The 24,639-nt window shown below is 45.7% G+C and overlaps 1 protein-coding gene across 2 annotated transcripts in view; it reads left to right on the top strand.

Annotated features, from left to right (window-relative positions):
• Positions 1–24,639, top strand: part of wdfy3 (WD repeat and FYVE domain containing 3) — a 247,936-nt gene that overhangs the window by 25,618 nt on the left and 197,679 nt on the right. For both annotated transcript variants that reach the window (XM_090191254.1, XM_090191253.1), the window contains exon 2: positions 17,430–17,640. In XM_090191254.1, coding sequence (XP_090047380.1) covers positions 17,461–17,640 — 180 coding nt within the window. In that variant the 5' untranslated portion in view covers positions 17,430–17,460. The remainder of the gene's footprint in view (positions 1–17,429; positions 17,641–24,639) is intronic.

The raw sequence follows: 24,639 nt of genomic DNA, 5'->3' as shown, positions 1-24,639 counted from the left end.
ATCCTAGTGGTTAGAGTGTTGGACTAGTAACCAGCAGGTAGCCTAGTGGTTAGAGGCAGGTAGTCTAGTGGTTAGAGTGTTGGACTAGTAACCAGCAGGTATCCTAGTGGTTAGAGTGTTGGACTAGTAACCAGCAGGTAGCCTAGTGGTTAGAGGCAGGTAGTCTAGTGGTTAGAGTGTTGGACTAGTAACCAGCAGGTAGTCTAGTGGTTAGAGTGTTGGACTAGTAACCAGCAGGTAGTCTAGTGGTTAGAGTGTTGGACTAGTAACCAGCAGGTAGTCTAGTGGTTAGAGTGTTGGACTAGTAACCAGCAGGTAGTCTAGTGATTAGAGTGTTGGACTAGTAACCAGCAGGTAGCCTAGTGGTTAGTGTTGGACTAGTAACCAGCAGGTAGTCTAGTGGTTAGAGTGTTGGACTAGTAACCAGCAGGTAGCCTAGTGGTTAGAGTGTTGGACTAGTAACCAGCAGGTAGCCTAGTAGTTAGAGTGTTGGACTAGTAATCAGCAGGTAGCCTAGTGGTTAGAGCGTTGGACTAGTAACCAGCAGGTAGCATAGTGGTTAGAGTGTTGGACTAGTAACCAGCAGGTAGTCTAGTGGTTAGAGTGTTGGACTAGTAACCAGCAGGTAGCCTAGTGGTTAGAGTGTTGGACTAGTAACCAGCAGGTATTCTAGTGGTTAGAGTGTTGGACTAGTAACCAGCAGGTAGCCTAGTGGTTAGAGTGTTGGACTAGTAACCAGCAGGTAGCCTAGTGGTTATAGTGTTGGACTAGTAACCAGCAGGTAGCCTAGTGGTTAGAGTGTTGGACTAGTAACCAGCAGGTAGCCTAGGGGTTAGAGCGTTGGACTAGTAACCAGCAGGTAGCCTAGTGGTTAGAGGCAGGTAGTCTAGTGGTTATAGTGTTGGACTAGTAACCAGCAGGTAGCCTAGTGGTTAGAGTGTTGGACTAGTAACCAGCAGGTTGCCTAGTGGTTAGAGTGTTGGACTAGTAACCAGCAGGTAGCCTAGTGGTTAGAGGGTTGGACTAGTAACCAGTAGGTAGCCTAGTGGTTAGAGTGTTGGACTAGTAACCAGCAGGTAGCCTAGTGGTTAGAGTGTTGGACTAGTAACCTGCAGGTAGCCTAGTGGTTAGAGTGTTGGACTAGTAACCTGCAGGTAGCCTAGTGGTTAGAGTGTTGGACCAGTAACCAGCAGGTAGCCTAGTGGTTATAGTGTTGGACTAGTAACCAGCAGGTAGCCTAGTGGTTAGAGCGTTGGACTAGTAACCAGCAGGTAGTCTAGTGGTTAGAGTGTTGGACTAGTAACCAGCAGGTAGCCTAGTGGTTAGAGTGTTGGACTAGTAACCAGCAGGTAGCCTAGTGGTTAGAGTGTTGGACTAGTAACCAGCAGGTAGCCTAGTGGTTAGAGTGTTGGACTAGTAACCAGCAGGTAGCCTAGTGGTTAGAGTGTTGGACTAGTAACCAGCAGGTAGCCTAGTGGTTAGAGTGTTGGACTAGTAACCAGCAGGTAGCCTAGTGGTTAGAGTGTTGGACTAGTAACCAGCAGGTAGCCTAGTGGTTAGAGTGTTGGACTAGTAACCAGCAGGTAGCCTAGTGGTTAGAGTGTTGGACTAGTAACCAGCAGGTAGCCTAGTGGTTAGAGTGTTGGACTAGTAACCAGCAGGTAGCCTAGTGGTTAGAGTGTTGGACTAGTAACCAGCAGGTAGCCTAGTGGTTAGAGTGTTGGACTAGTAACCAGCAGGTAGCCTAGTGGTTAGAGTGTTGGACTAGTAACCAGCAGGTAGCCTAGTGGTTAGAGTGTTGGACTAGTAACCAGCAGGTAGCCTAGTGGTTAGTGTTGGACTAGTAACCAGCAGGTAGTCTAGTAGTTAGAGCGTTGGACTAGTAACCAGCAGGTAGCCTAATGGTTAGAGTGTTGGACTAGTAACCAGCAGGTAGCCTAGTGGTTAGAGCGTTGGACTAGTAACCAGCAGGTAGCCTAGTGGTTAGAGTGTTGGACTAGTAACCAGCAGGTAGCCTAGTGGTTAGAGTGTTGGACTAGTAACTAGCAGGTAGCCTAGTGGTTAGAGTGTTGGACTAGTAACCAGCAGGTAGCCTAGTGGTTAGAGTGTTGGACTAGTAATCAGCAGGTAGCCTAGTGGTTAGAGTGTTGGACTAGTAATCAGCAGGTAGCCTAGTGGTTAGAGTGTTGGACTAGTAACCAGCAGGTATCCTAGTGGTTAGAGTGTTGGACTAGTAACCAGCAGGTAGCCTAGTGGTTATAGTGTTGGACTAGTAACCAGCAGGTAGCCTAGTGGTTAGAGTGTTGGACTAGTAACCAGTAGGTTGTCTAGTGGTTAGAGTGTTGGACTAGTAACCAGCAGGTAGCCTAGTGGTTAGAGTGTTGGACTAGTAACCAGCAGGTAGCCTAGTGGTTAGAGTGTTGGACTAGTAACCAGCAGGTAGCCTAGTGGTTAGAGTGTTGGACTAGTAACCAGCAGGTAGCCTAGTGGTTAGAGTGTTGGACTAGTAACCAGCAGGTAGCCTAGTGGTTAGAGTGTTGGACTAGTAACCAGCAGGTAGCCTAGTGGTTAGAGTGTTGGACTAGTAACCAGCAGGTAGCCTAGTGGTTAGAGTGTTGGACTAGTAACCAGCAGGTATCCTAGTGGTTAGAGTGTTGGACTAGTAACCAGCAGGTAGCCTAGTGGTTAGAGTGTTGGACTAGTAACCAGCAGGTAGCCTAGTGGTTATAGTGTTGGACTAGTAACCAGCAGGTAGCCTAGTGGTTATAGTGTTGGACTAGTAACCAGCAGGTAGCTTAGTAGTTAGAGTGTTGGACTAGTAACCAGCAGGTAGCCTAGTGGTTAGAGTGTTGGACTAGTAACCAGCAGGTAGCCTAGTGGTTAGTGTTGGACTAGTAACCAGCAGGTAGTCTAGTAGTTAGAGCGTTGGACTAGTAACCAGCAGGTATCCTAATGGTTAGAGTGTTGGACTAGTAACCAGCAGGTAGCCTAGTGGTTAGAGCGTTGGACTAGTAACCAGCAGGTAGCCTAGTGGTTAGAGTGTTGGACTAGTAACCAGCAGGTAGCCTAGTGGTTAGAGTGTTGGACTAGTAACCAGCAGGTTGCCTAGTGGTTAGAGCGTTGGACTAGTAACCAGCAGGTATCCTAGTGGTTAGAGTGTTGGACTAGTAACCAGCAGGTAGCCTAGTGGTTAGAGTGTTGGACTAGTAACCAGCAGGTAGCCTAGTGGTTAGAGCGTTGGGCCAGTAACCAGCAGGTAGCCTAGTGGTTAGAGCGTTGGGCCAGTAACCAGCAGGTAGCCTAGTGGTTAGAGTGTTGGACTAGTAACCAGCAGGTAGCCTAGTGGTTAGAGCATTGGACTAGTAACCAGCAGGTTGCCTAGTGGTTAGAGTGTTGGACTAGTAACCAGCAGGTAGCCTAGTGGTTAGAGTGTTGGACTAGTAACCAGCAGGTAGCCTAGTGGTTAGAGTGTTGGACTAGTAACCAGCAGGTAGCCTAGTGGTTAGAGTGTTGGACTAGTAACCAGCAGGTAACCTAGTGGTTAGAGCGTTGGACTAGTAACCAGCAGGTAGCCTAGTGGTTAGAGTGTTGGACTAGTAACCAGCAGGTAGCCTAGTGGTTAGAGTGTTGGACTAGTAACCAGCAGGTAGCCTAGTGGTTAGAGCGTTGGACTAGTAACCAGCAGGTTGCCTAGTGGTTAGAGCGTTGGACTAGTAACCAGCAGGTATCCTAGTGGTTAGAGTGTTGGACTAGTAACCAGCAGGTAGCCTAGTGGTTAGAGTGTTGGACTAGTAACCAGCAGGTAGCCTAGTGGTTAGAGCGTTGGGCCAGTAACCAGCAGGTAGCCTAGTGGTTAGAGTGTTGGACTAGTAACCAGCAGGTAGCCTAGTGGTTAGAGCATTGGACTAGTAACCAGCAGGTTGCCTAGTGGTTAGAGCGTTGGACTAGTAACCAGCAGGTTGCTAGGTCGAATCCCCCGAGCTGACAGGTTAAAAATCTGTCGTTCTGCCCCTGAACAAGGCAGTTAACCCATTGTTCCCCGGGAAGGCCAACGTTGTAAATAAGAATTTGTTCTTAAACTGACTTACCTAGCTGAATAAAGGTAAAAAAAATAATGTAATGCCACTGTTCTGTTGAATTTGTTTTGTGGAATCGGTTTGATTGTTGTTCTCCACGGTTAAGGATGTGTTTTTGTCATGTAAAAACTTCACGTCAGTTTACGAAACAACAAAGCGACTTTCATTGAGGACTGACTTCTGGATTTCAATGGTTGTGCTTCAACTTGGTAGACCTGCACTCTCACTATTGTAGCTAGTTGGCTTATCCTGGACAAGTTAGAATGACCAAACTGGTGAACACTTTGTACATTATTCAGTGTTTTGTTTGTTTCAGTTCAATATCGTTGTCTTTTTTTCTTCATTTTTCAATGAGAATCCCTCTTTTCATTAACAGGATTAATTCATTAATTTTAATAATATAATAATTAATTGATGAATTATGCTGCTTTATTTCAAATGTTACCAGGCGTTTGCAAGTAAGGTCCATTGAGACTGTCATAATGGATACTTTGCTTTTAAAAGGTGACTCCACTTCCTTTTTTAGCCTAATTTTAGATTTGGTTCTGTGAGATGTGCTGGTGGCCATGACTGAATTCAAAAAGGAGTTGGTTTCAGGGTGTGGTTTGATGTGGGTGTCTCGTGTGTGTGTGTGTGTGTGTTTGCTTTTGGAAGAGTTGGCTGGTGTGTGACCGGTGACAAAGTTGTTTTAACTTTGGATAGCCTATCTCGGGCCTAGTTAGGAACCAGTAGTTGGCTTTGTCTTTCCATTGTCTGCCTATGAGGTAATAGAGAGAGGATTGAAGTGAACAATAAACTCAGGAACCTGATTACAGGGAGATGGATATTTGTAGTCGGTAGGTATGTGCATCTTTCCCTTTTCAAGACCATTTGATTATGTACCGCGCTTTCGGGAAAGTTTTTATTTTTTTTACACATTTTGTTACGTTACAGCCTTATTCTAAAATTGATTAAAGAGTTGTTTTTTTTCTTCCTGTGGGAAACATTGGAGTCAACATGGGCTAGCATCCCTGTGGAACGCTTTCGACACCTTGTGTGGTTTCAACTCAAAATTAGGAACGTGTTCCTAACGTTTGGTATACTCAGTGCATGCATTATTTTATTTTTTAAAGTAAAACTTTGGCTGATGGCGAACTTGAATAATCCAAATAAACTATTTTGAGGAAGTGTATATTGGCTACGGCATCTCAACATGAACAAACAGTACTATTGGTGCTTTTTCTCTCGTTTTTCAAGCGAAGGTCTTTTTAAGGGTGTATTCGAGCACACTCGTTGGGCTAGGTACTGGGGCGGCAGGGTAGCCTAGTGGTTAGAGCGTTGGACTAGTAACCGGAAGGTAGCCTAGTGGTTAGAGCGTTGGACTAGTAACCAGCAGGTAGCCTAGTGGTTAGAGGGTTGGACTAGTAACCGGAAGGTAGCCTAGTGGTTAGAGCGTTGGACTAGTAACCAGCAGGTAGCCTAGTGGTTAGAGGGTTGGACTAGTAACCAGCAGGTAGCCTAGTGGTTAGAGTGTTGGACTAGTAACCAGCAGGTAGCCAAGTGGTTAGAGAGTTGGAAGGTTGCAAGTTTAAACCCCCTCAGCTGACAAGGTACAAATCTGTCGTTCTGCCCCTGAACAAGGCAGTTAACCCACTGTTCCTAGGCCGTCATTGAAAATAAGAATTTGTTCTGAACTGACTTGCCTAGTTAAATAAAGGTAGAAAAAGGGTACCAGCCGAACCGAAGCATGCGGAAAGCCGTCACAGTCTAACGACGATATATTATCAAACATTACTGCCATAGCCACTTCCTCAAGAATATTTTATACTGCCTCCACATTATATTATACTGCCTCCACATTACATTATACTGCCTCAACATTACATTATACTGCCTCCACATTACATTATACTGCCTCCACATTACATTATACTGCCTCCACATTACATTATACTGCCTCAACATTACATTATACTGCCTCCACATTACATTATACTGCCTCCACATTACATTATACTGCCTCAACATTACATTATACTGCCTCCACATTACATTATACTGCCTCCACATTACATTATACTGCCTCCACATTACATTATACTGCCTCCACATTACATTATACTGCCTCCACATTACATTATACTGTCTCCACATTACATCATACTGCCTCCACATTACATCATACTGCCTCCACATTACATTATACTGCCTCCACATTACATTATACTGCCTCCACATTACATTATACTGCCTCCACATTACATCATACTGCCTCCACATTACATTATACTGCCTCCAGCTCACATTACGTTATACTGCCTCCACATTACATTATACTCCCTCCAGCTCACATTACGTTATACTGCCTCCACATTACGTTATACTGCCTCCAGCTCACATTACATTATACTGCCTCCACATTACATTATACTGCCTCCACATTATGTTATACTGCCTCCACATTACATTATACTGCCTCCACATTACATTATACTGCCTCCACATTACATTATACTGCCTCCACATTACATTATACTGCCTCCACATTACATCATACTGCCTCCACATTACATTATACTGCCTCCACATTACATTATACTGCCTCCACATTACGTTATACTGCCTCCAGCTCACATTACGTTATACTGCCTCCACATTACATTATACTCCCTCCAGCTCACATTACATTATACTGCCTCCACATTACATTATACTGCCTCCACATTACATCATACTGCCTCCACATTACATTATACTGCCTCCAGCTCACATTACATTATACTGCCTCCACATTACATTATACTGCCTCCACATTACATTATACTGCCTCCACATTACATTATACTGCCTCCACATTACATTATACTGCCTCCACATTACATTATACTGCCTCCACATTACATTATACTGCCTCCACATTACATCATACTGCCTCCACATTACATTATACTGCCTCCACATTACATTATCTCATCTCATTTGTACATACTGTACCCGATACCATCTACTGTATCTTGCCTATGCTGCTCTGTACCATCACTCATTCATATATCACTCACTCACTCACTCATTCATATATCCTTATGTACATATTCTTTATCCCCTTACACTGTGTACAAGACAGTAGTTTTGGAATTGTTAGTTAGATTACTTGTTATTACTGCATTGTCGGAACTAGAAGCACAAGCATTTCGCTACACTCGCATTAACATCTGCTAACCATGTGTATGTGACAAATAAAATTTGATTTGATTTGATTTGATTTGATTTGATTATACTGCCTCCACATTACATTATACTGCCTCCACATTACATTCTACTGCCTCCACATTACATCATACTGCCTCCACATTACATTATACTGCCTCCACATTACATTATACTGCCTCCACATTACATTATACTGCCTCCACATTACATTATACTGCCTCCACATTACATTACGTTATACTGCCTCCACATTACATTATACTGCCTCCACATTACATTACGTTATACTGCCTCCACATTACATTCTACTGCCTCCACATTACATCATACTGCCTCCACATTACATTATACTGCCTCCACATTACATTATACTGCCTCCACATTACATTATACTGCCTCCACATTACATTATACTGCCTCCACATTACATTACATTATACTGCCTCCACATTACATTATACTGCCTCCACATTACATTATACTGCCTCCACATTACATTACGTTATACTGCCTCCACATTACGTTATACTGCCTCCACATTACATTATACTGCCTCCAGCTCACATTACGTTATACTGCCTCCACATTACATTATACTCCCTCCAGCTCACATTACGTTATACTGCCTCCACATTACGTTATACTGCCTCCAGCTCACATTACATTATACTGCCTCCACATTACATTATACTGCCTCCACATTACATTATACTGCCTCCACATTACATTATACTGCCTCCACATTACATTATACTGCCTCCACATTACATTATTCTGCCTCCACATTACATTATACTGCCTCCAGCTCACATTACATTATACTGCCTCCACATTACATTATACTGCCTCCACATTACGTTATACTGCCTCCACATTACATTATACTGCCTCCACATTACATTATACTGCCTCCAGCTCACATTACATTATACTGCCTCCACATTACATTATACTGCCTCCACATTACATTATACTGCCTCCACATTACATTATACTGCCTCCACATTACATTATACTGCCTCACATTACATTATACTGCCTCCACATTACATCATACTGCCTCCACATTACATTATACTGCCTCCACATTACATCATACTGCCTCCACATTACACCATACTGCCTCCACATTACATTATACTGCCTCCACATTACATCATACTGCCTCCACATTACATTATACTGCCTCCACATTACATCATACTGCCTCCACATTACATTATACTGCCTCCACATTACATTATACTGCCTCCAGCTCACATTACATCATACTGCCTCCACATTACATTATACTGCCTCCAGCTCACATTACATCATACTGCCTCCACATTACATCATACTGCCTCCACATTACATTATACTGCCTCCAGCTCACATTACATCATACTGCCTCCACATTACATTATACTGCCTCCAGCTCACATTACATCATACTGCCTCCACATTACATTATACTGCCTCCAGCTCACATTACATCATACTGCCTCCACATTACATTATACTGCCTCCACATTACATTATACTGCCTCCAGCTCACATTACATCATACTGCCTCCACATTACATTATACTGCCTCCAGCTCACATTACATCATACTGCCTCCACATTACATTATACTGCCTCCAGCTCACATTACATCATACTGCCTCCACATTACATTATACTGCCTCCAGCTCACATTACATTATACTGCCTCCACATTACATTATACTGCCTCCAGCTCACATTACATCATACTGCCTCCACATTTCATTATGCTGCCTCCAGCTCACATTACATCATACTGCCTCCACATTACATTATACTGCCTCCAGCTCACATTACATCATACTGCCTCCACATTACATTATACTGCCTCCAGCTCACATTACATCATACTGCCTCCACATTACATTATACTGCCTCCAGCTCACATTACATCATACTGCCTCCACATTACATTATACTGCCTCCACATTACATTATACTGCCTCCACATTACATCATACTGCCTCCACATTACATCATACTGCCTCCACATTACATTATACTGCCTCCAGCTCACATTACATCATACTGCCTCCACATTACATTATACTGCCTCCAGCTCACATTACATCATACTGCCTCCACATTACATTATACTGCCTCCACATTACATTATACTGCCTCCAGCTCACATTACATCATACTGCCTCCACATTACATTATACTGCCTGCAGCTCACATTACATCATACTGCCTCCACATTACATTATACTGCCTCCAGCTCACATTACATTATACTGCCTCCACATTACGTTATACTGCCTCCACATTACATTATACTGCCTCCAGCTCACATTACATTATACTGCCTCCACATTACATTATACTGCCTCCACATTACATTATACTGCCTCCAGCTCACATTACATTATACTGCCTCCACATTACATTATACTGCCTGCAGCTCACATTACATCATACTGCCTCCACATTACATTATACTGCCTCCACATTACATTATACTGCCTCCACATTACATTATACTGCCTCCACATTACATTATACTGCCTCCACATTACATTATACTGCCTCCAGCTCACATTACATCATACTGCCTCCACATTACATTATACTGCCTCCAGCTCACATTACATCATACTGCCTCCACATTACATTATACTGCCTCCAGCTCACATTACATCATACTGCCTCCACATTACATTATACTGCCTCCAGCTCACATTACATCATACTGCCTCCACATTACATTATACTGCCTCCAGCTCACATTACATCATACTGCCTCCACATTACATTATACTGCCTCCAGCTCACATTACATCATACTGCCTCCACATTACATTATACTGCCTCCAGCTCACATTACATCATACTGCCTCCACATTACATTATACTGCCTCCAGCTCACATTACATTATACTGCCTCCACATTACATTATACTGCCTCCAGCTCACATTACATCATACTGCCTCCACATTACATTATGCTGCCTCCAGCTCACATTACATCATACTGCCTCCACATTACATTATACTGCCTCCAGCTCACATTACATCATACTGCCTCCACATTACATTATACTGCCTCCAGCTCACATTACATCATACTGCCTCCACATTACATTATACTGCCTCCAGCTCACATTACATCATACTGCCTCCACATTACATTGTACTGCCTCCACATTATGTTATACTGCCTCCACATTACATCATACTGCCTCCACATTACATCATACTGCCTCCACATTACATTATACTGCCTCCAGCTCACATTACATCATACTGCCTCCACATTACATCATACTGCCTCCACATTACATCATACTGCCTCCACATTACATTATACTGCCTCCAGCTCACATTACATCATACTGCCTCCACATTACATTATACTGCCTCCAGCTCACATTACATCATACTGCCTCCACATTACATTATACTGCCTCCACATTACATTATACTGCCTCCAGCTCACATTACATCATACTGCCTCCACATTACATTATACTGCCTCCAGCTCACATTACATTATACTGCCTCCACATTACGTTATACTGCCTCCACATTACATTATACTGCCTCCAGCTCACATTACATTATACTGCCTCCACATTATATTATACTGCCTCCACATTACGTTATACTGCCTCCACATTACATTATACTGCCTCCAGCTCACATTACATTATACTGCCTCCACATTACATTATACTGCCTGCAGCTCACATTACATTATACTGCCTCCACATTACATCATACTGCCTCCACATTACATTATACTGCCTCCACATTACATTATACTGCCTCCACATTACATTATACTGCCTCCACATTACATTATACTGCCTCCACATTACATTATACTGCCTCCACATTACATTATACTGCCTCCACATTACATTATACTGCCTCCACATCACATTATACTGTCTCCACATTACATCATACTGCCTCCACATTACATTATACTGCCTCCACATTACATTATACTGCCTCCACATTACATTATACTGCCTCCACATTACATTATACTGCCTCCACATTACATTATACTGCCTCCACATTACATCATACTGTCTCCACATTACATTATACTGCCTCCACATTACATCATACTGCCTCCACATTACATTATACTGCCTCACATTACATTATACTGCCTCCACATTACATTATACTGCCTCCACATTACATTATACTGCCTCCAGCTCACATTACATTATACTGCCTCCACATTACATTATACTGCCTCCACATTACATTATACTGCCTCCACATTACATTATACTGCCTCCAGCTCACATTGTAAAGTGGTGGGTGATGCTCTGGTCCTGTCCTACCGTTGAATGTACATTACGCACCCGAATGGGAGGCGCACTTTAATTATCAGTTAAGATTGAGAATTTAAAATAGTAGCTCTTTTTAAACTTGGCCATCAAAACAGCTTTTAACACGCGATTGCAGCTACTCTGGTGCTGTCTGACAGGTGATATTCCTCTAACTAGTCTCTGTCTGACAGGTGATATTCCTCTAACTAGTCTCTGTCTGACAGGTGATATTCCTCTAACTAGTCTCTGTCTGACAGGTGATATTCCTCTAACTAGTCTCTGTCTGACAGGTGGTATTCCTCTAACTAGTCTCTGTCTGACAGGTGATATTCCTCTCCTCTAACTAGTCTCTGTCTGACAGGTGATATTCCTCTCCTCTAACTAGTCTCTGTCTGACAGGTGATATTGTTCTAACTAGTCTCTGTCTGACAGGTGATATTCCTCTCCTCTAACTAGTCTCTGTCTGACAGGTGATATTCCTCTAACTAGTCTCTGTCTGACAGGTGATATTCCTCTAACTAGTCTCTGTCTGACAGGTGATATTCCTCTCCTCTAACTAGTCTCTGTCTGACAGGTGATATTCCTCTAACTAGTCTCTGTCTGACAGGTGGGATTCCTCTAACTAGTCTCTGTCTGACAGGTGGTATTCCTCTCACTAGTCTCTGTCTGACAGGTGATATTCCTCTAACTAGTCTCTGTCTGACAGGTGGTATTCCTCTAACTAGTCTCTGTCTGCTGTGCGCCAATTTAATTCCACAAAATGATGTAAATGAACCTATAGACTGACATGCATGACCGTTAACCAGTCCCTGCTTTTGACTTATCCCTGAAACCACAGCTGGTTGGGTAATGGTATACTAGCTTACTACATTTTACTTAGACGTGATCTCGTTCTCCATGCAATTCATTACCAAATGAAACGAGCCAATATGTTTTGGAAGGAAGCTGTAAAAGCGTCTATGCCCATTGTTGAGAGAGGAGAAATTAAGGGAAACGAGCTGAGGTAAGCAGTAATTGGAAAAACCTGATTTGGCTGCAAATGGTGAGAATTAATTAATGTCTAGGCCTTTTCTCTTTATTCTGTGAGTCAGGAAATAGAAGGACGATAGAAAGTCTCTCAGAGGACCTCCCGAGTGGTGCAGTGGGCTAAGGTACTGCAGTGCTAGCTGTGTTACTAGAGATCCTGGTTCCGGTCCAGGCTCTGTCTCAGTGGTCTATGGTACTGTGCCACTAGAGATTCTGGGGTCGAGTCCAGGCTCTGTCGTAGCCGGCCGCAACAGGGGCGGTGCACAATTTGCCCAGTGTCGTCCGGGTTAGGGGAGGGTTTGGTCGGCAGGGATGTCCTTGTCCCATCGCGCACCAGCGACTCCTGTGGCGGGCCGGGCTCAGTGCACGCTGACACGGTCGCCAGGTGTAACAGTGTTTCCTCCGACACATTGGTGCGGCTGGCTTCCAGGTTAAGTGGGCATTGTGTCAAGAAGCCGTGCGGCTTGGTTGGGTTGTGTTTCGGAGGACGGGCGCCTCTCGACTTTTTGCCTCTCCTGAGTCCGTACGGGAGTTGCAGCGATGAGACAAGACTGTAAACTACCAATTGGGTAGAAAGGGGTTAAAGTGAAAATGAAAGAAGACTTGGCTCCATTGTTTAGCCTCATCGTCACTATGTAGGTTAACGTCATATAGCCTAGGCCTTTATTCTGATCGTACAGTTGATCCTGACTCAGTTAATCCTGACTCAGTTAATCCTGACTCAGTTAATCCTGACTGGGTTGATCATGGCTTTTGTTTAACGTCCTTATGCCCTGAAAACAGGGCTGCAACACATGTTTTGGTTTGCCATGATAAATTATTGATTTACCATGGCAAAATCTCTGGATCGGCAGGTAGCCTAGCGGTTAGAGAGGCGAGCCTGCAACTGGTGGGTTGCCAGTTCGAATCCCGGGTCCAACAGGAAAAATCGGGTGGGAAGTAATCTGGTATCAAATCCAAGTTGGAATTTCCTGCCATTGTGCCCTTCCTGCCATTGTGCCATTGTGCCCTTGATCAAGGCACTTAACACCCCCACAACAGCTCCCCGGGCACCGGTGTACCCAGTGTCAGCCCCCTACACCTCTCCAAACGCTGTATATATGTGTATATATCTTAGTCTGTAATTGGTTTAACATTGAAAAAACAAAAAATCTGATTTAGGCTTCAATCATTCACAGCATTTCGGGGAAAGGAACAAAGAATTTGCTAACGAGTTACTGTCTATAAACGTAAACCTGCACATTGAAAATAAACCTAAAATTCATCACATGTTGGCGAACTAAACCTAGGCTGCTACGTCTTATCACATTCTGCAGGCCTCAGTAACGTTTTTGTTGTCCAGGAATGAACCATATTAGGTCTTCCCTAGCTACTATGGTTATCTCAGACAGGCAGAGTTATTGGTAGGGCTTTAGAAAGGGGATGCTGCAGAGAGAGGAGACATTGTGCTAGCTCGCAGCGAAAGAACAGACCCTCAGCTACCTCAGCGTCGTAAACAGGGAACCTGAGCTACCGTTGTTGTGTGTGTCACTGACTCGATTGGCTGATTTTTGTGTGAACTGTGTCTGAGACCAAAATCTTTCTGTTACACTTATAAAAGGAGCACTACTTTCAGAGACCAGGGTGCTGTAACTCGGTTTCAGTGGAAGGAGATGCAGGTGGGTAGCCTGGTGGTCAGAGGAGGCAGGTAGCCTGGTGGTTAGACGAGGCAGGTAGCCTGGTGGTCAGAGGAGGCAGGTAGCAGAGCGTTGAGCCAGTAACCCAAATGTTGCTAGATCGAATCCCCGACCTGACAAGGTAAACATTTGTCCTTCTGCCCCTGAACAATGCAGTTAACCCACTGTTCCTAGGCCATCATTGTAAATAAGATGTTGTTCTTAACTGACTTCCCTTGTTTAAATAAAGGATCATTAAAAATACAATACACTTTATGCCAAATGTGTTTTTTGTGTTGTGACTTCTCCGTACGCAGAAGTTCAACATGCCGTTTCATCTACTAGTTCAATTCTGTCCACGTGTCATAGTGAGGGTGTCAGAGGCGTGAGGGGATGGCAGGAAAGGAAGGGTGGTTCTGTCACTCTTATCACACCGGCTACAGCTCACGTGTGATCTTCAACGTGTCGGCCTAAATAAGGAAAGAAGCTGATAACTATGCGTATATGAAGCTGGTGTTGGTTCATGATTTAGCCCACGTTTCAAATGTAGACTTATGCCAACCATCCTTCTCCTTTGAAGGACCTTTCTACCCTGAACACAAAATATCAAATGCAACATGAAATAATTTCAAAGATTTGACTGAGTTACAGTTCATATAAAGGATGTTGCATTTATATTTTTGTTCAGTGTATATAAAACATTTTGATGGGGGGGGGGGGGGGGGATCGATATAGTTATTATTTTTGACTATATATCGTATCGTCTTGACAATAACGGCTGTACCTGCACCAAAACTCCAGTATTTTTACTTCATAGCTTCTTCATCTTCTTTATGAATAGGGAGCCATTTTGATTGCTTTTAATTTCCATGACTGATCAAAACTCGTTTTCTCGTGGCTCTCTCTTGCCCCTTCTGCAGCAGACATATGGTAATCGATATATCTTTTTGGAACTTTTGAAGCGCAATAAAATCCCAGTATCGAATTGCAATACATATCGTATCAATACATATCAATACATATCGATACATACCGTATCAATACATATCGTATCAATACATATCAATACATATCGTATCAATACATATCAATACATATCAATACATACCGTATCAATACATATCGTATCAATACATATCAATACATATCAATACATATCGTATCAATACATATCAATACATATCAATACATATCGTATCAATACATATCAATACATATCAATACATAGCGTATCAATACATATCAATACATATCGTATCAATACATATCAATACATATCAATACACACCGTATCAATACATATCAATACATATCAATGCATATCGTATCAATACATATCATATCAATACATATCATATCAATACATATCGTATCAATACATATCAATACATATCGTATCAATACATATCATATCAATACATACCGTATCAATACATATCAATACACACCGTATCAATACATATCAATACATATCAATACATATCGTATCAATACATATCATATCAATACATATCATATCAATACATATCAATACACACCGTATCAATACATATCAATACATATCAATACATATCAATACATATCAATACATATCATATCAATACATATCAATCCATATCGTATCAATACATATCGTATCAATACATATCAATACACACCGTATCAATACATATCAATACATATCAATACATATCGTATCAATACATATCATATCAATACATATCATATCAATACATATCGTATCAATACATATCATATCAGAACAAAAGTATTGTATTGTGAGGTCCCTGGCAATTCCCAGGCCTAATTCCATTTGAGGAAGATCCAAATTCATAATAATATTTTTTGGGGCCCTGTTCACGCAGAATGCCCTAATAATCGTGGAAGAAGTTTCATTGCTGGTATTTTTTGCATTTAGCTTAGTACATTTCTTCATAGCAACAATAATGGATAAATGTGTGTGTCTTTATCCTACAGTGTATTCCACACTGTAGCCACAGTAAACAACTACAGTACTAGTCAAAAGTTTGGACACAGGCACTCAATCAAGGGTACCAGGAGAATGTCAAAGGCAAAGGGGTGGCTACTTTGAAGAATCTCAAATATATAAAATATATTTTGATTTGTTTTAACACTTTTTTTGGTTACTACATGATTCCATATGTGTTATTTCATAGTTTTGATGTCTTCACTATTATTCTACAATGTAGAAAATAAAGAAAAACCCTTGAATGAATATGTATCCAAACTTTTGACTGGTACTGTATATCAGGGATGGGGAACTTTGATAGGATAGGGGGGGGGGCCACAAATCTGAACTCCTCTTGAGGGGCCACAGTGGCTCGTGGGTCTGTGTACCCACATGCAGTCAGAGTCGGCCATAGTCTTTTGGGGGCCCTAAGTGAAATTTTGTTGGTTGACAAAAATGCCCTCTCCTCTCTTAGGGCCTCTCCTCTCTTAGGGCCTCTCCTCTCTTAGGGCCTCTCCTCTCTCACGGCCTCTCCTCTCTTAGGGCCTCTCCTCTCTCACGCCCTCTCCCCTCTTAGGGCCTCTCCTCTCTTAGGACATCTCCCCTCTCACCGCCTCTCCCCTCTCACGGCCTCTCCTCTCTTAGGGCCTCTCCCCTCTCACGGCCTCTCCTCTCTTAGGGCCTCTCCTCTCTTAGGGCCTCTCCTCTCTTAGGGCCTCTCCTCTCTTAGGGTCTCTCCTCTCTTAGGGCCTCTCCCCTCTCACGGCCTCTCCTCTCTTAGGGCCTCTCCTCTCTTAGGGCCTCTCCTCTCTTAGGGCCTCTCCCCTCTCACGGCCTCCTCTCTTAGGGCCTCTCCTCTCTTAGGGCCTCTCCCCTCTCACGGCCTCTCCTCTTTTCCCTCCTTCCATATCCAAGGATTTTTTTTCTTCTTTCTTTATCTCTAGACTTTCTATCCTTCTTTTCCTCCATCCTTCGATACTGTCTCTTTATTCCCTTTTCTGTTAACCAACTCAAATATAGAGGGATAATTGAGGAGTAAAGGTGACCGTGGACTGATGCCGTTCTACAAGTGAACAATACATTTTTAATTCAATAGATTTAAAATTAAAAAAATGGTTCAAAGCACTTCCTGGAAAGGTATAGTAAAATTAAATAGAAATTAAGTCATTTTCCTCCTCCCTCCTCATCCTCTCAGGGCTGGCTTTGGCCGGACGAAGCCGCTCAAGATGAACATGGTGAAGAGGATCATGGGTAGGCCGCGGCAGGAGGAGTGTAGCCCGCAAGACAATGCACTTGGCCTCATGCACCTCAGACGCCTCTTCTCAGAGCTCTGCCACCCTCCACGTCACATGACCCAGAAGGAGCAGGAGGAGAAACTCTACATGATGCTGCCTGTCTTCAACAGGGTGAGTAGGGGTTATGGTTGGTTGGTTGGTTGATTGGTTGGTTGATTGATTGGAGGACAAGCTCTACATGATGTTGCCCGTTTTCAACATGGTGAGAGTCAACCTGGTGGCTTGGCTTGCATCTCACTCAATAGATCTCTGTGAAGGTTACGTTCATGTGTTAAACTTAGTGATGTGAATTAGAGAAAAGAAAGCAGAGATGCACATGAAGTCTTACCGCACTTGCCTACGGAGCAGCAAGAGGAACTGCCCCTCCCTACCTTCAGGCTATGCTCAAACCCTACACTCCAGGCCCTACACTCCAACCCCTACACTCCAGACCCTACACTCCAACCCCTACACTCCAACCCCTACACTCCAACCCCTACACTCCAACCCCTACACTCCAACCCCTACACTCCAGACCCTACACTCCAACCCCTACACTCCAACCCCTACACTCCAACCCCTACACTCCAGACCCTTCACTCCAGACCCTACACTCCAACCCCTACACTCCAGACCCTTCACTCCAGACCCTACACTCCAACCCCTACACTCCAGACCCTACACTCCACTACAAAACCATGGTGCTTGCCTACGGAGCAGCAAGAGGAACTGCCCCTCCCCACCTTCAGGCTATGCTCAAACCCTACACTCCAGGCCCTACACTCCAGACCCTTCACTCCAGACCCTACACTCCAACCCCTACACTCCAGACCCTTCACTCCAGACCCTACACTCCAACCCCTACACTCCAGACCCTTCACTCCAGACCCTACACTCCAACCCCTACACTCCAGACCCTTCACTCCAGACCCTACACTCCAGGCCCTACACTCCAACCCCTACACTCCAGACCCTACACTCCAACCCCTACACTCCAACCCCTACACTCCAACCCCTACACTCCAACCCCTACACTCCAGACCCTACACTCCAACCCCTACACTCCAACCCCTACACTCCAACCCCTACACTCCAGACCCTACACTCCAACCCCTACACTCCAACCCCTACACTCCAACCCCTACACTCCAACCCCTACACTCCAGACCCTACACTCCAACCCCTACACTCCAACCCCTACACTCCAACCCCTACACTCCAGACCCTTCACTCCAGACCCTACACTCCAACCCCTACACTCCAGACCCTACACTCCACTACAAAACCATGGTGCTTGCCTACGGAGCAGCAAGAGGAACTGCCCCTCCCCACCTTCAGGCTATGCTCAAACACTACACCCCAACCCGAGCACTCCGATCTACCACCTCTGGTTTCTTGGCCTCGGGAGGGCTGCTGCCGCTCAGCCCAATCAGAGCTCTTCTCTGTCCTGGTACCCCAATGGTGGAACCAGTTTCCCCCTGAAACTAGGACAGCAGAGACCTTGGCCATCTTCCCGAGAACATCTGAAACCCTACCTCTTCAAAGAGTATCTTAAATAATCCCACAGCACCCCGCCCCCCCCCCCCCCCCTCCCCCCCTCCCCCAAAAAAACATATTTTGTGAACTAACACTCACTCTTGACTTCTCTCTCCCCGCTAGCGCTGACTTTGCTGATAGCTACTTTGAGGGAAAATTTACTGACACTAACCACCTTTTTAATCCATAGTTTCTATGCGAGTAAAGTCTTAACGTATATAAAGTCTTAACGTAAATAAATCACGACCCGCTGTCATGGAAACAGGAGGTTTCGTTACAATTTTTATTATAATTTTTATTTATCATTTGTGATCTTTTTTTTTTTTGTGTCTGTAAAATGAATGATGTAAGAAATAGCCTGTATAAACCTAAATGCCAAATATTGATTTAATAACCGTCATATCAAAGTTAACTTGAAGTCACGGGATGTCACATGATGTCTGGTCCACCCACTACAAAAGCATGCAGTTCTATTCGGCTACAGATTAAATAAGTTGTGATGAACTTCACCGGGTGGTGAAAGAGCACAGTGGTTATTAACTTGATGCTCCTTTCCAATAAATGTCGAGGGTCTGATTCTGGTGGCTTGATGATCGATGCTTGACCGCCGTTTTGACAAATACAAATATTCTCGCTCTTAATAATCTCTTCATGTATTGTAGACTAACCTACCCCCCCACCCCGCAGAGCCTACCCCCCCACAGAGCCTAACCCCCTACCCCGCAGAGCCTACCCCCCCACCCCGCAGAGCCCCCCCCCCCCCACAGAGCCTACCCCCCCACCCCACAGAGCCCCCCCCACAGAGCCTACCCCACAGAGCCCCCCCCCCCACAGAGCCTACCCCCCTGCCCCACAGAGCCCCCCCCCCCACCCCACAGTGCCCCCCCCCACCCCACAGAGCCTACCCCCCCACCCCACAGAGCCTACCCCCCCACCCCACAGAGCCCCCCCACCCCACAGAGCCCCCCCCCCCACAGAGCCTACCCCACAGAGCCCCCCCCCACCCCACAGAGCCCCCCCCCCACAGAGCCTACCCCCCCACCCCACAGAGCCTACCCCCCCACCCCACAGAGCCCCCCCCCCACCCCACAGAGCCCCCCCCCCCCCACAGAGCCTACCCCACAGAGCCCCCCCCCCCACCCCACAGAGCCCCCCACCCCACAGAGCCTACCCCCCCACCCCACAGAACCTACCCCCCCACCCCACAGAGCCCCCCCCCCCCCCCCCCACCCCACAGTGCCCCCACCCCACCCCACAGAGCCTACCATCCTTGGCCAAGAACAAACTAGTCGCATTTGCTATTTAACAGTTTGTTTTAATACTATCAGTAGAGGTGATAATTCATGGAAACGTATTGAATGTTAGATTTTTATTCAGTACATGGAAACTTAAACGATGCACTATGTCATCACATCTTTATTCTCAACAATTCAGTTTGGTGGAAACACCACTGTTTGGAAAATGGGGATATTTTCTTTATGCAGATTTGAGAATATTTGCATAAATCTGTTGCCAATTGAATGGACCCCTAGTTACTGGAACCCCTATCTACTGGAACCCTAGTTACTGGAACCCTAGCTACTGGAACCCTAGCTACTGGAACCCCTATCTACTGGAACCCTAGTTACTGGAACCCTAGTTACTGGAACCCTAGCTACTGGAACCCTAGCTACTGGAACCCTAGCTACTGGAACCCTAGCTACTGGAACCCTAGCTACTGGAACCCTTGCTACTGGAACCCTTGCTACTGGAACCCTAGCTACTGAACCCCTAGCTACTGAACCCCTAGCTACTGAACCCCTAGCTACTGGAACCCCTATCTACTGGAACCCTAGTTACTGGAACCCTAGCTACTGGAACCCTTGCTACTGGAACCCTAGCTACTGAACCCCTAGTTACTGGAACCCCTAGCTACTGAACCCCTAGTTACTGGAACCCCTAGCTACTGGAACCCCTAGCTACTGGACCCCTAGCTACTGGAACCCCTAGCTACTGGAACCCCTAGCTACTGAACCCCTAGCTATTGAACCCCTAGCTATTGAACCCCTAGCTATTGAACACCTAGCTATTGAACACCTAGCTATTGAACACCTAGCTACTGAAGCTCTAGCTGCTGAAGCCCTAGCTACTGAAACCTAGCTACTGAACCCCTAGCAGCTTCTGAAACCCAAGCTTCTGAAACCCAAGCTTCTGAAACCCAAGCTTCTGAACCCCTAGCTTCTGAACACCTAGCTTCTGAACCCCTAGCTTCTGAACCCCTAGCTACTGGAACCCCTAGCTACTGGAACCCCTAGCTACTGGAACCCCTAGCTACTGGAACCCCTAGCTACTGGAACCCCTAGCTACTGGAACCCCTAGCTACTGGAACCTAGCTACTGAACCCCTAGCTACTGAACCCTAGCTACTGAGCCCCTAGATACTGAACCATAGCTACTGAACCCTAGCTACTGAACCCCTAGCTACTGAACCCTAGCTACTGGACCCTTGCTACTGAACCCTAGCTACTGAACCCTAGCTTCTGAACCCCTAGCTACTGGACCCTTGCTACTGAACCCCTAGCTACTGAACCCCTAGCTACTGGAACCCTAGCTACTGGAACCCCTAGTTACTGGAACCCCTAGCTACTGGAACCCTAGTTACTGGAACCCTAGTTACTGGAACCCTAGCTACTGGAACCCTAGCTACTGGAACCCTAGCTACTGGAACCCTAGCTACTGGAACCCTAGCTACTGGAACCCTTGCTACTGGAACCCTTGCTACTGGAACCCTAGCTACTGAACCCCTAGCTACTGAACCCCTAGCTACTGAACCCCTAGCTACTGGAACCCCTATCTACTGGAACCCTAGTTACTGGAACCCTAGCTACTGGAACCCTTGCTACTGGAACCCTAGCTACTGAACCCCTAGTTACTGGAACCCTAGCTACTGAACCCCTAGTTACTGGAACCCCTAGCTACTGGAACCCCTAGCTACTGGACCCCTAGCTACTGGAACCCCTAGCTACTGGAACCCCTAGCTACTGAACCCCTAGCTATTGAACCCCTAGCTATTGAACACCTAGCTATTGAACACCTAGCTATTGAACACCTAGCTATTGAACACCTAGCTACTGAAGCCCTAGCTGCTGAAGCCCTAGCTACTGAAACCTAGCTACTGAACCCCTAGCAGCTTCTGAAACCCAAGCTTCTGAAACCCAAGCTTCTGAAACCCAAGCTTCTGAACCCCTAGCTTCTGAACCCCTAGCTTCTGAACCCCTAGCTTCTGAACCCCTAGCTTCTGAACCCCTAGCTACTGGAACCCCTAGCTACTGGAACCCCTAGCTACTGGAACCCCTAGCTACTGGAACCCCTAGCTACTGGAACCCCTAGCTACTGGAACCCCTAGCTACTGGAACCTAGCTACTGAACCCCTAGCTACTGAACCCTAGCTACTGAGCCCCTAGATACTGAACCATAGCTACTGAACCCTAGCTACTGAACCCCTAGCTACTGAACCCTAGCTACTGGACCCTTGCTACTGAACCCTAGCTACTGAACCCTAGCTTCTGAACCCCTAGCTACTGGACCCTTGCTACTGAACCCCTAGCTACTGAACCCCTAGCTACTGGAACCCTAGCTACTGGAACCCCTAGTTACTGGAACCCCTAGCTACTGAACCCCTAGCTACTGAACCCCTAGCTACTGAACCCCTAGCTACTGAACCCCTAGCTACTGAACCCCTAGCTACTGAACCCCTAGCTACTGGAACCCCTATCTACTGGAACCCTAGTTACTGGAACCCTAGCTACTGGAACCCCTATCTACTGGAACCCTAGTTACTGGAACCCTAGTTACTGGAACCCTAGCTACTGGAACCCTAGCTACTGGAACCCTTGCTACTGGAACCCTAGCTACTGAACCCCTAGCTACTGAACCCCTAGTTACTGGAACCCCTAGCTACTGAACCCCTAGCTACTGAACCCCTAGCTACTGGAACCCCTATCTACTGGAACCCTAGTTACTGGAACCCTAGTTACTGGAACCCTAGCTACTGGAACCCTTGCTACTGAACCCCTAGTTACTGGAACCCCTAGCTACTGAACCCCTAGTTACTGGAACCCCTAGCTACTGGAACCCCTAGCTACTGGAACCCCTAGCTACTGGACCCCTAGCTACTGGAACCCCTAGCTACTGAACCCCTAGCTATTGAACCCCTAGCTATTGAACCCCTAGCTATTGAACACCTAGCTATTGAACACCTAGCTATTGAACACCTAGCTATTGAACACCTAGCTACTGAAGCCCTAGCTGCTGAAGCCCTAGCTACTGAAACCTAGCTACTGAACCCCTAGCAGCTTCTGAAACCCAAGCTTCTGAAACCCAAGCTTCTGAAACCCAAGCTTCTGAACCCCTAGCTACTGAACCCCTAGCTTCTGAACCCCTAGCTTCTGAACCCCTAGCTTCTGAACCCCTAGCTACTGGAACCCCTAGCTACTGGAACCCCTAGCTACTGGAACCCCTAGCTACTGGAACCCCTAGCTACTGAACCCCTAGCTACTGGAACCCTAGCTACTGAACCCCTAGCTACTGGAACCCTAGTTACTGGAACCCCTAGTTACTGGAACCCCTAGCTACTGAACCCCTAGCTACTGAACCCCTAGCTACTGAACCCCTAGCTACTGAACCCCTAGCTACTGAACCCCTAGCTATTGAACCCTTAGCTATTGAACCCTTAGCTATTGAACACCTAGCTACTGAACCCCTAGCTGCTGAAGCCCTAGCTACTGAAGCCCTAGCTACTGAACCCCTAGCAGCTACGGAACCCAAGCTTCTGAAACCCAAGCTTCTGAAACCCAAGCTTCTGAACCCCTAGCTACTGAACCCCTAGCTTCTGAACCCCTAGCTTCTGAACCCCTAGCTTCTGAACCCCTAGCTACTGAACCCCTGGCTACTGACTGTGATGTTTGGTTGTCCCACCTAGCTTCTGAACCCCTAGCTACTGAACCCCTAGCTACTGACTGTGATGTTTGATTGTCCCACCTAGCTACTGAACCCCTAGCTACTGACTGTGGTGTTTGGTTGTCCCACCTAGCTACTGAACCCCTAGCTACTGACTGTGATGTTTGGTTGTCCCACCTAGCTACTGAACCCCTAGCTACTGACTGTGATGTTTGGTTGTCCCACCTAGCTACTGAACCCCTAGCTACTGACTGTGATGTTTGGTTGTCCCACCTAGCTTCTGAACCCCTAGCTACTGAACCCCTAGCTACTGACTGTGATGTTTGGTTGTCCCACCTAGCTACTGAACCCCTAGCTACTGACTGTGATGTTTGGTTGTCCCACCTAGCTACTGAACCCCTAGCTACTGACTGTGATGTTTGGTTGTCCCACCTAGCTACTGAACCCCTAGCTACTGACTGTGATGTTTGGTTGTCCCACCTAGCTACTGAACCCCTAGCTACTGACTGTGATGTTTGGTTGTCCCACCTAGCTACTGAACCCCTAGCTACTGACTGTGATGTTTGGTTGTCCCACCTAGCTACTGAACCCCTAGCTACTGACTGTGATGTTTGGTTGTCCCACCTAGCTACTGAACCCCTAGCTACTGACTGTGATG

This window comes from Oncorhynchus mykiss, chromosome 11 (assembly GCF_057628025.1).
Source record: "Oncorhynchus mykiss isolate SJ-2025 chromosome 11, ASM5762802v1, whole genome shotgun sequence".
Classification (NCBI taxonomy): Eukaryota; Metazoa; Chordata; class Actinopteri; order Salmoniformes; family Salmonidae; genus Oncorhynchus; species Oncorhynchus mykiss.
This window is presented reverse-complemented; position numbering and strand designations above follow the sequence as displayed.